This window comes from Hypomesus transpacificus, chromosome 25 (genome assembly GCF_021917145.1).
Source record: "Hypomesus transpacificus isolate Combined female chromosome 25, fHypTra1, whole genome shotgun sequence".
Lineage (NCBI taxonomy): Eukaryota > Metazoa > Chordata > Actinopteri > Osmeriformes > Osmeridae > Hypomesus > Hypomesus transpacificus.
The window spans coordinates 680700-694507 of record NC_061084.1 but is presented as its reverse complement, the minus strand read 5'-3'; the positions used below and the strand labels follow the sequence as shown (position 1 = coordinate 694507).

The window sequence follows — 13808 nt, the reverse complement described above, 5'->3', positions numbered from 1 at the left end:
TGTGTGTGTGTCAGAATAAGAGAGAATGAAAGCTCTCTTTGTGTCTGCGAGAATGTGTGTCACAGTACGAGCGCAAGAGAATTTGGTCGTGACTTTTTTTTACCCTAACTCTTCATCGCCTCGCAAATGGACTGAGAGTTTTTCTTTGGCTTAAGGCTTATGACATGACCTGCCATGATCTGCTACTCAGTCTCAGTCAACCATACACAACTGGGACTCTTCTAGTACTCTGTTCCGATCATTGCTCTACGTCTTCAAACATGTTTTGTAACGCTTTTGTAAATGACTATTTATAGAGATTTATATTTCTACCTGTAAGCCCCAATTATTGAGTGTAGTGTTAAAGCATGTGGACCTCTTCGTACTATACATACTGACTGTATACCACTACTGAACAATGTTGTAAACTTTATTTGTACTCAATCATATCCCATGGTGCTCCAGCGTTGTCCATCTTTTTAAGTATTTGTAATATGTCTGAGTCTGTGTACAGGTATTTTGTCATTTGTCATCCAGAAGAAGAAATTGGACAGCCTGAACTGTAAGGTTCATCTGGGGTGAAATAGAAAGATAAGTCTCACTAGAGAACGTGAGAACTCGGAAGCTGTTTGGTGATTATCTCAGTGCTTGTGTATGCGTGTATGTGATCGCGTGTCCATGTCTGGTTCTGGCAAACCAATGGTCAAATGGAGGTTGACGCAGATAGGGGGACTTTCCAGGAACAACACTGATTGGTTGTTGTGATGAATTTCCTGCTTGTCTCGCTTCTTCGTTCACACCACAGCCAATCAGCCACGTTCCTGGGAACGGCGGGGGTTGCTAACGTTACGGATCCGCGCAGGCCTTCTGTTTTGTTGTTTCCTATTCAAGGATGTTTTCTGAGGATGTTTGCATGTCTTTTTGGTGTGTTTTGTTTCCCAATCTGCCAACATGTCACAGGTATTTATTGATTATTTAAGTTTAAGCTATATTTTAGGGGCATTTCTGCTTTGTTAGGACAGGCAAGAAATGTAGGGGAGAGAAAGAATGGAGGATATACAGGAAAAAGCCAGGGATGGAGTCGAACCCGGGCCTCTGCGGTGAGGTTTCAGCCTATGTGGTACGTACCCTTACCGTGAGTCCCCCCCCCCCTCTCCCATTTGGTATTGAAAGACAAAATATTATTCTTAGATTTAAAAAAGGATGTATGGAAAACAAGGCAGGAGGATGTTTGGTGCCCTGTTTGTTTGATAAGTGACTGATCTCTTTCCGTGAGGTTCACAGTCTCTGGCATACTTCTGTGGGGTCTGGTCTGGAGATAAAAGCTTATGGTAACACTCCAGAGCTTGAAAGTTCAATTTAGTTCAGATTCTAGTGGCATGGGTGTGAAAATGGGTTATAATGATCAAGACCATATCCACTAGTTCTACTTTACAGCAGTAAAACCCTCTTTAGCTTGGTGGAGAATATAAAAAAAGAACTGTACAGATTAAATTCTGCTTAACACTGCCACCTAGTGGTTCTTCTCAGGTAGTACGTTTACGTGAACAAGTAGGGCTCCAGTGCTTAAAGGGGCAATTGACTGCAAAACCGATTTTACCTTGTCATTGTTGAAAAACGACAGTTCGGAGGGTAAACTGAACATACCGTGAATATCAAAGTCCATTGACACCTCTTTCCTATTCAAATCTCAAAAAGAAAAAATTTGGCTGTAAAAGCTAGCTTTTCAACAAGGACCGGTGATCGCCCTCTTATTGGCTCTGGTCTGTATCTTTGTCACGCCCCAGAATTTACATCCAGACCAGCCCGAGGTAGCGTCTATCTTCATACTAGTTTAGCTGCACGCTGCTCTGTGTAGGCTACTTATAAGGAATTACAAAGAAGAACGTTTTGAATTATAACAAGGATATTGAAAATGGACTGCGGTCGTAAATGCTGTGTTCCAGGCTGTACAGGGAAGGCTAACACTCACAGTCTTCCCAAGGAGCCAAACGTTCAACAGGCATGGCTGCTGTTGTCTATGAGAAGATCCCGGCGAAGTTCGACACTCAATCATTCATTTGCTCTGAACATTTCACCCAAGACAGTTTTGACAACCTTGGACAATTTCAAGCAGGATATGCTAGGAAGCTGAACCTGGAAAGAGGTGCAGTTCCAACCGTATGCTCATTGCAACCGCAAGCTATAAGGACAGTATGATGTTGTGCTAACAGTTATTAGCAATGCTAACGTTTCCTGTATATAGCATACCAGGTAGAATGCTAAATACGTTTCTACACACATCAAATGACTCTAGCTAGACTAGCTGTAGTCGGCATTAGAAGGGAAGCTTCCGAAAAATAGCCAGAAAACGAACTGCAGTCTGGCTTATTGCTAACGCCTGTCTAGATAATCTATTTGAAAGAACTGGAGAAAGGCAGGTTCTAGATACAGGATACGTTAGCATTGCTAGTAACTGTTACTAGTAACACCTAGACTGTAGGCATGATGTAAACAAGTTTAGCTTGCTAGTTAACGCAAGAGCATAGGTAGAATGTGTGATAATTTAGCCTAGTTTATTGGCAATGGGGCTAACGTTGATTCATGTTCCTGACTGTGTTTCATTCAAATAAATAACCTGTGTAATGAAAATCTACAATTCACGATGCATGTTTGTCCAGATCTTTGTCATGTTATTTTACAGCAAGATATCTAGAGCTAGCCTAGCTAGCTAACTGAAGCCGAGTAGAATCACGATATGGTTTGGTTGCTAAGCTGTAGCCTAACGTTCTACCCACCTAAGTCAATCCAGTTTGCTTCAACAACAGAAGTGGAAACAAGTAATGTTATCATTTCAAATGATATATAGTCAATCTGTTGAAAACAGTGTTGTGTAGACACAATAGATTTATTTGCGCGTTTTTATTTCAAGTCTCCAACTTCGGTGTTTCAGCGAGTGCTGCTGTTGGCCATGTTGCGTTTTTGCTCCCAGCTTCACTCGTTGATAACCAACCAATCAGCGCGCAGCTTATCTAAATTTTAATGAGCATACCATAAAAGGAGAAAAGCTAGTGTTTTTTCTCGGGAACATTTCAGAGGATCTGTCAGAGGGCATAGAACAGCACCCGGGCCATTTTCAACCCAACCAATGTTACATACCCTATTCGGAGACCTTAAGGAACAGTGTGAAATACCCCAAAACCCCAGTCAATTGCCCCTGTAAGTATTTGATTTCTGACAACAACATTTAATTTGGCGCTTATAAATAAACAACATCACAGTCAGGTACAGTACAAAGGTTGACCAAACCCCAATAGGACATTTATCAAATTAGAATGAAACGCAAATACAGTCTTAAACTATGATATGTGCTTATCTGGCACAAGTCTGCAGGATTTAACTGCATGCATAACATTATTAGCCAACAGCCGTGATCTTAGTCAGCTACGACAAAAACTCTAATTACAGTCAACACAGCACACACAGTTTACAAATACAGACGATGAAACCGAGAAAACAAGGAAATCTTTTTTCCACAACACAAATAATCAATCCATCTACAACATCCACATGGGATCCAACTCCCTCTGTGTGTATAAAGAGCCAGTCCTCTTCCCAGAAGCCATCACGTTCTGCTTGGATGGTGTGTCTCTGCCTGGTCACTGTGGGTCAGGGTAAAACACTTTGATGTGTATGGCCGAGTTGTTGCGCGTGCGAGTCATGGGCTCCCCAGCCTCATCTGGGTCCTCCGGCTCCAGGTCGTCCACCAGCTCCACAGTCGAGGTGTTGGCTGCTAGCTGTAGCGCCCCCTGGCTGCTAGCTTGGAGCTGCAGGGCAATGTTGATGGCCCGGTTGATGGCCAGGCCCAGGCCGTGGACGCAGATCTCCCGGTGGCCTCCGCCTTCCAGAAGCTTCTGGCAGCGCGCCAGCTGAGCTCGGAAGTCCGTCTTCATGTTGACGTAGACGTCGTTGCGGCGCTTAGGAAGCTTCCTGGGGAGGCGTTTGCGGAGGGTGTATTCGACGGGGTCCATCTCTACGGCCGCGCCGTCCGTGGAGGGAGGGGCCACGACCACGGGGGGAGGCTGGGGGATGGAGGCTGAGACTTGGCTGCGTGGCTCAGTCATCTCTCGCTAGGCTGGAGGCTGGGTACGGAGATGGAGCTGCGGACAGTGGAGAAAAGACTCCATTTTAGAACATCTCTGAGAATGGGGTAACAACAAACAATATGAAAATAGGGAGCACAGTCAAATACATATAGTTGAGAAGGCAAAAACAGGAAGCACAATCTTTCATTTCTCTACGTTTGACCACTCATAGTGGAAAAACACTTATAAGACGAACACATCTTTACACTAATATCAGTCTGTGAGAGGTCAATTACTAACTGTAAACAACTACAAGCATCTTAGCAGACGTACCCAGTAATTTGACAGTGGTTGTCCTTTGAACCGAAATATGTACAACTTATGCACGGAATTAGTCGATCATCTGTCAAATTGTAAAACTCAAGTTATACTTTACGCTGTCTGTTATAGATGGAATTATATGTATTTTCGCCTTTGACTCGTTGTTCTGCAGCATCCAAAACTGGTTGAGAACACCCGGAAACACTATTTTTGTGCTCCGGAAATAATCTTAGAAACATCGCATTGTCCAATAAAAATAATATTGCGCCACTGTCAGGATGCTCCAGAAAATGATGTCGTGGGCTTGTGTAATCTAGAGCTACATTTGATAACAAGCCACCCCGTTAACACAATTTCCACTGTTTGCTGTATCTGTGATGGATCTTGTTGATGTGTTGATTGTCGATGTGATCGTGCAATTATGAAACCCAGGCAACGTGTGAACATTTTGGCTTGTATTATGATATACTATGCGTGGAAGCTTGTTTGTTTCAAATATAAGCCAATTTAAGTAAAGATATACGTACACGTAAATGCACATTAGACATAATCGCCAAATCCTTCATCGCTCAGAAGTGGGGGTGTGTTTGGCTTGAAATAGCATAAACTCTAGCATTGGCTACTGGCTTGTCAGTATGAAGTCACGTGGTACGAACAGCCCGGCCATGTTTCTGAAACACAAACAACAAGAGAGTAGCGAAGCGGACTAGACATCAATACGCAGCGACCGTAGGAGGAGAGGAGTGAAATAATAAATAAAATACTGAGCACGACTTCAGGATCAGTACAATTCTGTTGGAGGAGAACGTTTACATGAATACAGGACAAACCAATGTACACAAATGAATAGTAAAGATTGTAGCTAAATAAATACAGCGTGTTTGTTAAATAAACATCGCCTCAGAAAAAAAAGGTAAGTCATGGCTCCTCTCCTTGAACGTTTTGAAATGGTTCAGTTGGCAGTGAGCTACATTAGCTGGAAGGCTAACTTAGCTTGTTGCAGGCTATGCTGCTATGCAATGCAGTAAACTAACTAGCTAGCTATGTTGCTAACGTTTTTAGCTAATCTATGGAGGAATACGTATGTGTGGGAAACATCTGCCTAGTGAATAAATCGCAAGGGGATTGTAGGTGACTCGTGATGTGTTGTGATTTGACTGATGCTAGTATAAAAGGCCATAATGTAAACAGCGGGGTAGAGTTGACAGGTTTGGCCTGCATTGGTTGAAAAGGGAGAGGGGCAAGTTGATTTTAACACGCGCCGACACTCCGCCCCCTTCACTGTGATATATACCTTGCAAGAAACGCAAGGCCCTAACAGCTAATTAGGTAGGTAACCAGCAGGTGTTATACTTGTGCAACTGAAATACGATATTCTTCTGGTATAGTTTTCAGTGGCAATGGTAGTGATGGATTTATGGTTGCCCCAGTGAGGAAGGAGGGCAGCGATCATGGTGCGCTCGAGCCTTACTTGCTAGCTAGCTAGCTGTTAACTAACGTGTGACAAGCTAGTTAACTTGATGGCTCAACGGCAACATTTAGCTTTCTAACTAGTTGGAGGAATTAACATGCAACTCTTAAGATGTTCGGAGTCAAATGGAAATAAACATGGATTGTGTTTAATAGGATCATATTTAAACGTAATGCATTTCGGAATGCAGTTGGTAGCCGATGCTAGCTACAGTGCCCTCCAAAAGTATTGGAACAGTGAGGCCAATTCCTTTATTTTTGCTGTAGACTGAAAACATTTGGGCTTGACATCAAACGATGAACGTGAAACCAGAGATCAACGTTTCAGCTTTTATTTCCAGGTATTTACATCAGGATCTGATGCACAAATTAGAAAATATCACCTTTTTGTTCGAACCCACCCATTTGTCACGTGAGCAAAAGTATTGGAACATATGACTGACAGGTGTGTTTTGTTGCCCAGGTGTGTCCTATTACATACATTATTCAATCAATAAATACCACTGAATGTCTACACTCAGGTTCAGATTGGGTAAGATAGGTTTTGTCTATGCAGACTGTATTCAGAGGTGAAAACAACATGAAAACCGGAGCGCTGTCTTTGGGTGAAAAACAAGCAATTGTGAGTCTTAGAGAAGATGGAAAATCAATCAGAGCCATTGCAGAAACATTGGCCATAGCCAGTACAACCATTTGGAATGTCCTGAAGAAGAAGAAAACTACTGGTGTACTAAGTAACAGACGTCGAACAGGTAGACCAAGGAAAACATCAGCAGTTGATGACAGAAACATTGTGAGAGCTGTAAAGAAAGACCCTAAAACAACTGTTAGTGAGATCAGCAACAACCTCCAGATGGCAGGAGTGAAGGTATCACTATCTACTGTTCGCAGAAGACTTCATGAACAAAAGTACAAGGGCTACACCAGAAGATGCAAACCACTCATTAGCAAGAAGAATAGGAAGGCCAGGCTGGAATTTGCCAAAAAGTACAGAGATGAACCTCAAAAATTCTGGGACAAAGTTTTATGGACTGATGAGACAAAGATTAACTTTTACCAAAGTGATGGAAAGGCTAAAGTTTGGAGAAAGAAAGGAACTGCTCATGATCCCCAACACACAAGCTCATCTGTGAAACACGGTGGAGGTTATGTCATGGCTTGGGCTTGCATGGCTTCTTCTAGGACGGGCTCATTAATCTTCATTGAGGATGTAACACATGATGGCAGCAGCAAAATGAACTCGGAAGTCTACAGAAACATTTTGTCTGCCAATTTAAGGAAAGATGCAACCAAACTGATTGGCAGAGCCTTCATCATGCAGCAAGATAACAACCCAAAACACACTGCCAAAACAACAAAGGAGTTCATCAGGGGCAAGAAATGAAAGGTATTAGACTGGCCAAGTCAATCTCCAGACTTAAACCCTATAGAGCATGCATTTTACCTGCTTAAGAGGAGACTGAAGGGAGGAACCCCACAAAACAAACAACAACTGAAAGAGGCTGCAGTGAAAGCCTGGGAAAGCATCAAAAAGGAAGAATGCAAAAGTTTGGTGACGTCAATGGGTCACAGACTTGCTGCAGTTATTGAAAGCAAAGGATTTGCAACTAAATATTAAGTCTTATTCACTTAAATATGTTTTAAGTATATCTGTTCCAATACTTTTGCTCACATGACAAATGGGTGGATTCAAACAAAATGTGATATTTTCTTAGTTGTGCATCAGATCCTGATGTAAATACCTGGAAATAAAAGCTGAAACGTTGATCTCTGGTCTCACGTTCATTATTTGATGTCAAGCCCAAATGTTTTCAGTCTACAGCAAAAATAAAGGAATTCGCCTCACTGTTCCAATACTTTTGGAGGGCACTGTATGTAGCAATCCTACCCTGTTCTGCGCTATTGAGTGTTGTTTTGACAGGTTTGACTCTTTGCTAGCATTTAGCGTTAACTCTGTAGTCTACCTAGTACCACGGCTATTGGGAGCATTCTAAGCCAATGTATTTCCTCGTAACTTTGTACTCAGAGAAGGATAATTCTTAATTAAAAAGTTGCAACAACAGTGAGAATCCTAGCGATAAGCACATATAGGGATTTGACATTGTTAGACACAGTTTTGGTATTGAATGTTGGTGTGGCCTAAAGCTTGCCCAGCAAGTGATTTATTGAAGATTATACTTGATGGTTTACTCGTTAGCTTCAGGATTCTTCCATTCATAAGAGGGACCCTTGCCTTTAGAATCTGGCGCTAGTATGCTGTTGCTTAGTTATGACCCTTGTTCCCATGACATTGGCAGGTGCTGTGTCTCACAGGGTCTGTGTTTTTAACGTTTTTCTTGGAAGTGTGTCATCATCATTGTAAACACCAAAGCTAGCAGTGTATATTGTACATTTTTACATAAAAAAAAAAAAGTCTTCTGTATGTCCACAATGTGTGGTACTTTTCAAAAAGGCCAAATATTAAGTTGTAAGCTTTGTAATGCAATAGTGTTAGTACCGGAAGACTAATCTGACTGGCACGTATTCTTTAAAGCACAGTGACAGCATTTTACATTGAACGCTGTTAGCTCAAAATGTTGGAACAAGTCAAAGCAATCAAGCTCTTCCCAACACAGTGCAGACTGCTCTGCTCACACCGTGTCAACACACTGAAATCAAATTACATCGCCTTGGCAATCAGGAGATAGGCAGTTTGCCAGCATCGTTTGAGAGTGTCTCTCTGTAACTTGTATTGAGTCCCTGTTCTCTCTCTGTGTGTCTCTGTCTCAGTGGTTTGAAGGGAGGAGGACAGGAGCCAGAGGAGTTACCTGGAGGGTCTTGGTCCAGTCACGTTTCAGTTGGAGTGACAGAACAACGAACAAAACGAGTTAGAAAGAGGGAGAGAAGGAGCGAGTGTATCTGCTCCTGCCTGCTGTTCCAGTGGCCTCTTCTGCTTTGGTGTCGGCCTGTCGTTTTGTTTTTCTTTCTTCTTTTTTCTCTCTGTCCTGCGTTCGAGTGATCGTTTTTTTTTTTTACGTCGCAATCATAGCCGTTGCTAACGAGATTGTTATATTTCGTTTGGGCGTTGGATTCCAAGACACTTTTGAGGTTTTTTATTTTTATGAAGACGTTCTTCAGCTGTGAGCAGAGGTCTTTCCTGCCTCGGGAGTTCTTCTCGCACCACACACACACTCACTCACACTCGCACACACACACCTGAAACTGGCAGCTATCTTTCTTCCTACCAGTGTGTTTGTGGAGCTCTGTGAGCACAGCTACAGCACCACTCAGCCTTCTACTCACCAACGCCTATCTTCACCAGCCCTAGCCTGGTCCAGCCCAGTCCAGCCTGGTCCTCTCACCTGGACAGGGTAGGTGTGTGTCGGGGTGTGGAGGTGTGTGAGCGTGTGTGTGGAAACCCACGCGAGTGTGGGGATGCGTGGATGTGTGTGTGAGAATGCATGCATGTGCGGTGGATCATGCGTGGATGTGCATTTGTGTGAGGATGCTTGCATGTAGATGTGTGTGTGTGTGTGGATGCATGCATGTAGGTGTGTGTGTGTGTGTGTGTGTGTGTGGATGCATGTATGTGGGTGTGTGTGTGAGAGGATGCATGCGTCCCTACGGAGCTGTCAGTGTTTTGTCATGTGCTCGTTGTCTGTGAGCTCCACACTGACCGACACGCCCCTTTTTCTGCCACTTTGCAGATACTCAGTTCTGTGAGGACTTGAGGAATATGACTGCTGAGACTCTTAACTTCGGCCCAGAATGGTAACCCGCTGTCTCCCATCCCTCACCCCACACACCTCCACCCCCTCCCCTCCACTGTCCCCTGCACACACCTCCACCCACTCCCCAACTCTGCTTGCTTTTTAATGACCACTTCCTGGACAGTCTTCTGTCCGCACACATTTTCTGCTCCAACATTCCTTCCCCCCCTCTCGCTCTCACTCTGGGCCTCATTTACTAACGATGGCGCAGTTTACGCTGCGTCTGTTTTTGGGAGTTTGGTAATAGCGCCCGCTATGCTTCTTCATTTAGCGTAGTATTTATCAAACCTGACGCCCATCAGCCAATCAGAGCATACTTTAGCCCTCAAGCATCATTTGCACGCCTCTACAAGAACAATGGGCTTGCATATTTCCATCATGGATCTTCCTACGGGAAAAAGAAAGTGCAAGTTTAAATGTAGTGACGTGCATGAAGTAACAGCAAACCTGAACATATTACAGGGCAAAACATCGACATGTATTCATTTAGCAGACGCATATTGAAAGCGCAACTTGCCTGTTCTCGCTCATATGGCAGGCAATCTGCGATTTTTCTGAAGTGCGCCCTGTTTGTAAATAGCCCGCATCGTTCAGTCAGTTTTTGCGAACAATTAACGCCTGGAAACTGGCGCAAACGGCTTGATAAATGAGGCCCTCTGTCTTTATCTCTGTCTCTCTCTCTCCCTGCCTTCCTCCCCCCTTCTGTCAATGTTAGTGCAGGGCTTACAGGGCGGTGTGGCCCCGGGTCTGGTCCAAGGCCATCTCTAATGGACTGTGACTGCTGTGCGCATTCCTGATCCGTGGCCAACACACAGATTAGCCCTCCGTTTACATCTGTGGTGCGCTCTGTCGCTCCTCTCTCGTCCCCCTCTCTCGTCCCCCTCTCTCGCCCCCCTCTCTCGTCCTCTCTCGCCCCCCTCTCTCGTCCTCTCTCGCCTCCCTCTCTCGTCCTCTCTCGTCCCCCTCTCTCTCAGATGTGCCATCTGGATGTGGTGTGGAGTGCTGTATCTCATTCTGACACGCAGGGAGAGCATACGACTAGAGCCATCACACACACACACAAACACAGCGTTTGTTTTCTTTTACCGACCAGCGTAGCTTACTGATAGCTTCAACACGCCCAAACATCAGCATTCTGCCCATATGTGAGTTTTTCTAAGTTGGGTGTTTTGAAAACAGCAACGAGGCAACAAGCTCATTTGATCTAGATGGAACAGCAGCTGCGCCTACATGTGCTGAATGTGAAGCGTGTTTTCTCCCGGGTTAGGAGATCCACCACCACCCTCCCACTCTCATGTGTCCATCTGTCATATTCATCACCCCGTAGAATACAGTTCCTCCTAAGCAGCTCAGAGGTGCTTTGTCAGCCCCTTTGAGAGTGTGTATGATTAACCTCTGTTGTTCCCCCCCCCCCCCCCCCCCCCCCCCCTCACCCCTCCAGGCTCCGTGCACTGTCCAGTGGGGGGAGTGTGACGTCCCCCCCCCCCCTCCCCCGCCATGCCAAAGTACAAGCTGGCCGAGTACCGCTACGGCCGAGAGGAGATGTTAGCACTTTATATCAAAGACGACACGGTGAGTCAGCGCCACAGCTGGGGCTCCTTACAGCAGCCATGCCCCGGGGTGGAGCGGGGCAGGTGTTCTGGTGGATGAAAGGGGGTTCGGGAGGGGCTTGGCTAGAGTGCGAAGGAAGATGAGTGTGTTTGCTGTGATGTCTGCTCTCACGAGGTGAGAGATCAATTGGAAAGTATTTAAAAAAAGATATAAAAGTCCATCTGGGCCCTATGTAGGGTGTGTGTGACATCATGGGGCTCTCTGACTGTGTGTTGCGTGGTTCTGATTGGCTCTCTGACTGTGTGTTGCGTGGTTCTGATTGGCTCTCTGACTGTGTGTTGCGTGGTTCTGATTGGCTCTCTGACTGTGTGTTGTGTGGCTCTGATTGGCTCTCTGACTGTGTGTTGCGTGGCTCTGATTGGCTCTCTGACTGTGTGTTGCGTGGCTCTGATTGGCTCTCTGACTGTGTGTTGCGTGGCTCTGATTGGCTCTCTGACTGTGTGTTGCGTGGTTCTGATTGGCTCTCTGACTGTGTGTTGTGTGGCTCTGATTGGCTCTCTGACTGTGTGTTGTGTGGCTCTGATTGGCTCTCTGACTGTGTGTTGCGTGGCTCTGATTGGCTCTCTGACTGTGTGTTGCGTGGCTCTGATTGGCTCTCTGACTGTGTGTTGCGTGGCTCTGATTGGCTCTCTGACTGTGTGTTGCGTGGCTCTGATTGGCTCTCTGACTGTGTGTTGCGTGGCTCTGATTGGCTCTCTGACTGTGTGTTGCGTGGCTCTGATTGGCTCTCTGACTGTGTGTTGCGTGGTTCTGATTGGCTCTCTGACTGTGTGTTGCGTGGCTCTGATTGGCTCTCTGACTGTGTGTTGCGTGGCTCTGATTGGCTCTCTGACTGTGTGTTGCGTGGCTCTGATTGGCTCTTTGACTGTGTGTTGCGTGGCTCTGATTGGCTCTCTGACTGTGTGTTGCGTGGCTCTGATTGGCTCTCTGACTGTGTGTTGCGTGGCTCTGATTGGCTCTCTGACTGTGTGTTGCGTGGCTCTGATTGGCTCTCTGACTGTGTGGCGTGGCTCTGATTGGCTCTCTGACTGTGTGTTGCGTGGCTCTGATTGGCTCTCTGACTGTGTGTTGCGTGGCTCTGATTGGCTCTCTGACTGTGTGTTGCGTGGCTCTGATTGGCTCCAGTTTTTCACCTCACCGTCGGATGAGTGTCACGCAACACATGCTCTGTAATGAAACGTAATGTGCCGTGTGCATCTTGTGTGTGTGCCCTGGATATCCCAGGGTGGTGGAGAGAGTGGTTGATGTGTTGATGATGATGATGATGTTGTTGTTGTTGTTGTGTTGGAGCAGGTCCCAGAGGACATGCAGGATCAGGAGTTTGCTGCTATTCTCCAAGATGAGCCAACCCAGCCTCTGGCTCTGGTGCCTCTCACTGAGGAGGAGCAGGTCTCTCTCTCTCACACACACACACATACTTTTATATACACACGCACAGACACACACACACAGCGTGACACACTCGCAGTGTGAAGCAGCATTCCTGACCTTCCTGTGTGTGTGTTCTGTGCAGAGGAACTTCTCCATGTCTGTGAACAGCGTGGCCGTGCTGAGGCTCATGGGAAAAGGAGGCGGGGCGGCGGCGCCCGCGGGCGTGGCCAGAGGCCGCGGCACCACCAGGGGCCGAGGTGAGGAACCGCCCACCATGACACCAACTTCTCCCCCTGGTTCAGTATCCTGATCCAGCGCACGTCCTCCTCGCCCGTCCCAACACAGGCTCTGTGGGGCCACACCTGCCTCTAACACACCCGCCTCTAACTCACCTGGGTTTATGGGCTTATGAGTACAAACACAGCACTGAGCTGCTCAGCTGTCGTGACTCTCTCTCTGTCTCCACAGTGTAAACACACCACATCCGCTTGGGAGGTGAACACTTGAGTTGGGGTGGGATTCTGACCCTCTGTGTGTGTGTGTGTTTCCAGGACGCGGCCGTGGAGAAGGTGGATTCTACCAAAGAAGTATTGAGGAGGCAGAGGTGGGCTTTGGCCGCGGCGCCAGAGAGATCCACCGCTCCCAGAGCTGGGACGACAGGTAACCAAGCAACCGGACCATTCCCCCCCCCCCCCTCTCTCTCCCTCCAAACGCCAACTTCCTGTTTACTTCATGTGTTTTGTCTTTTGCTCTCTCTTTCTCCCACCTGCACGTCCCCTGTCTCGCTCTAACCCCCCCCCCCCCCCCCCCCCCTGTCTCCAGGGGCGAGAGACGCTTTGATAAGCCGAGCGTGCGCGGGGGTCGCGAGGCCGTGCGCGTGAGCTTTGAGGAGGCGGGGCCAGCGGCCGCCAGGAAGGAGTACACGCGCTCCGACAGCGATAACTGGCGCATCCTGCGGGAGGAGCAGGAGGAGGAGGAGGCCGCCGCCGCCGCCAACGACCCCGGGGGCAGCTGGAGGCTGGCCGGCGTCCGCAGAGATGGTACACACACACACCTTGTACCCTCCAATATTCACATTAACATATTTGTATTCACACAGTTGCGTCGTTTATAGCACGTGTTCACACACAAATACTGTCAAATTTGCCGTATGGACCTGCTATTTCCGGGATCCTCTCTCTGACCCTCCCGTGCTCTTCTCCCCCTCCCCCCCAGACGGGGGTCCGCGCTCGGCAGGGTGGAG

At 46.8% G+C, this 13808-nt stretch overlaps 2 protein-coding genes across 3 annotated transcripts in view; one reads left to right on the top strand and one right to left on the bottom strand.

The window, feature by feature from the left end:
• Nucleotides 1-3184: 3184 nt before the first annotated feature.
• pop7 (POP7 homolog, ribonuclease P/MRP subunit) lies at nucleotides 3185-4961 on the bottom strand. Of its 2 annotated transcripts, none has more exons than XM_047049356.1 (2): nucleotides 4892-4961; nucleotides 3185-4118 (listed from the first exon to the last, which is right to left on the bottom strand). In XM_047049356.1, the coding sequence occupies exon 2, from the start codon at nucleotides 4080-4082 to the stop codon at nucleotides 3618-3620; it is 465 nt and encodes a 154-aa protein (XP_046905312.1). In that variant the 5' UTR covers nucleotides 4083-4118; nucleotides 4892-4961; the 3' UTR covers nucleotides 3185-3617. The 2 variants fall into 2 exon arrangements, with proteins under 2 accessions (XP_046905312.1, XP_046905311.1); XM_047049355.1 differs by lacking the exon at nucleotides 4892-4961 and adding an exon at nucleotides 4377-4569.
• A 60-nt stretch (nucleotides 4962-5021) lies between these two features.
• Nucleotides 5022-13808, top strand: part of gigyf1a (GRB10 interacting GYF protein 1a) — a 21905-nt gene continuing 13118 nt past the window's right edge. The window contains 10 exon segments of the mRNA XM_047049353.1: nucleotides 5022-5277; nucleotides 8604-9184; nucleotides 9521-9584; nucleotides 11025-11060; nucleotides 11062-11155; nucleotides 12488-12583; nucleotides 12708-12822; nucleotides 13117-13225; nucleotides 13388-13605; nucleotides 13781-13808. The exon segment at nucleotides 13781-13808 is cut by the window's right edge and continues 193 nt beyond it. Of these exon segments, the coding sequence (XP_046905309.1) occupies nucleotides 9550-9584; nucleotides 11025-11060; nucleotides 11062-11155; nucleotides 12488-12583; nucleotides 12708-12822; nucleotides 13117-13225; nucleotides 13388-13605; nucleotides 13781-13808 (731 nt within the window). The 5' untranslated portion in view covers nucleotides 5022-5277; nucleotides 8604-9184; nucleotides 9521-9549.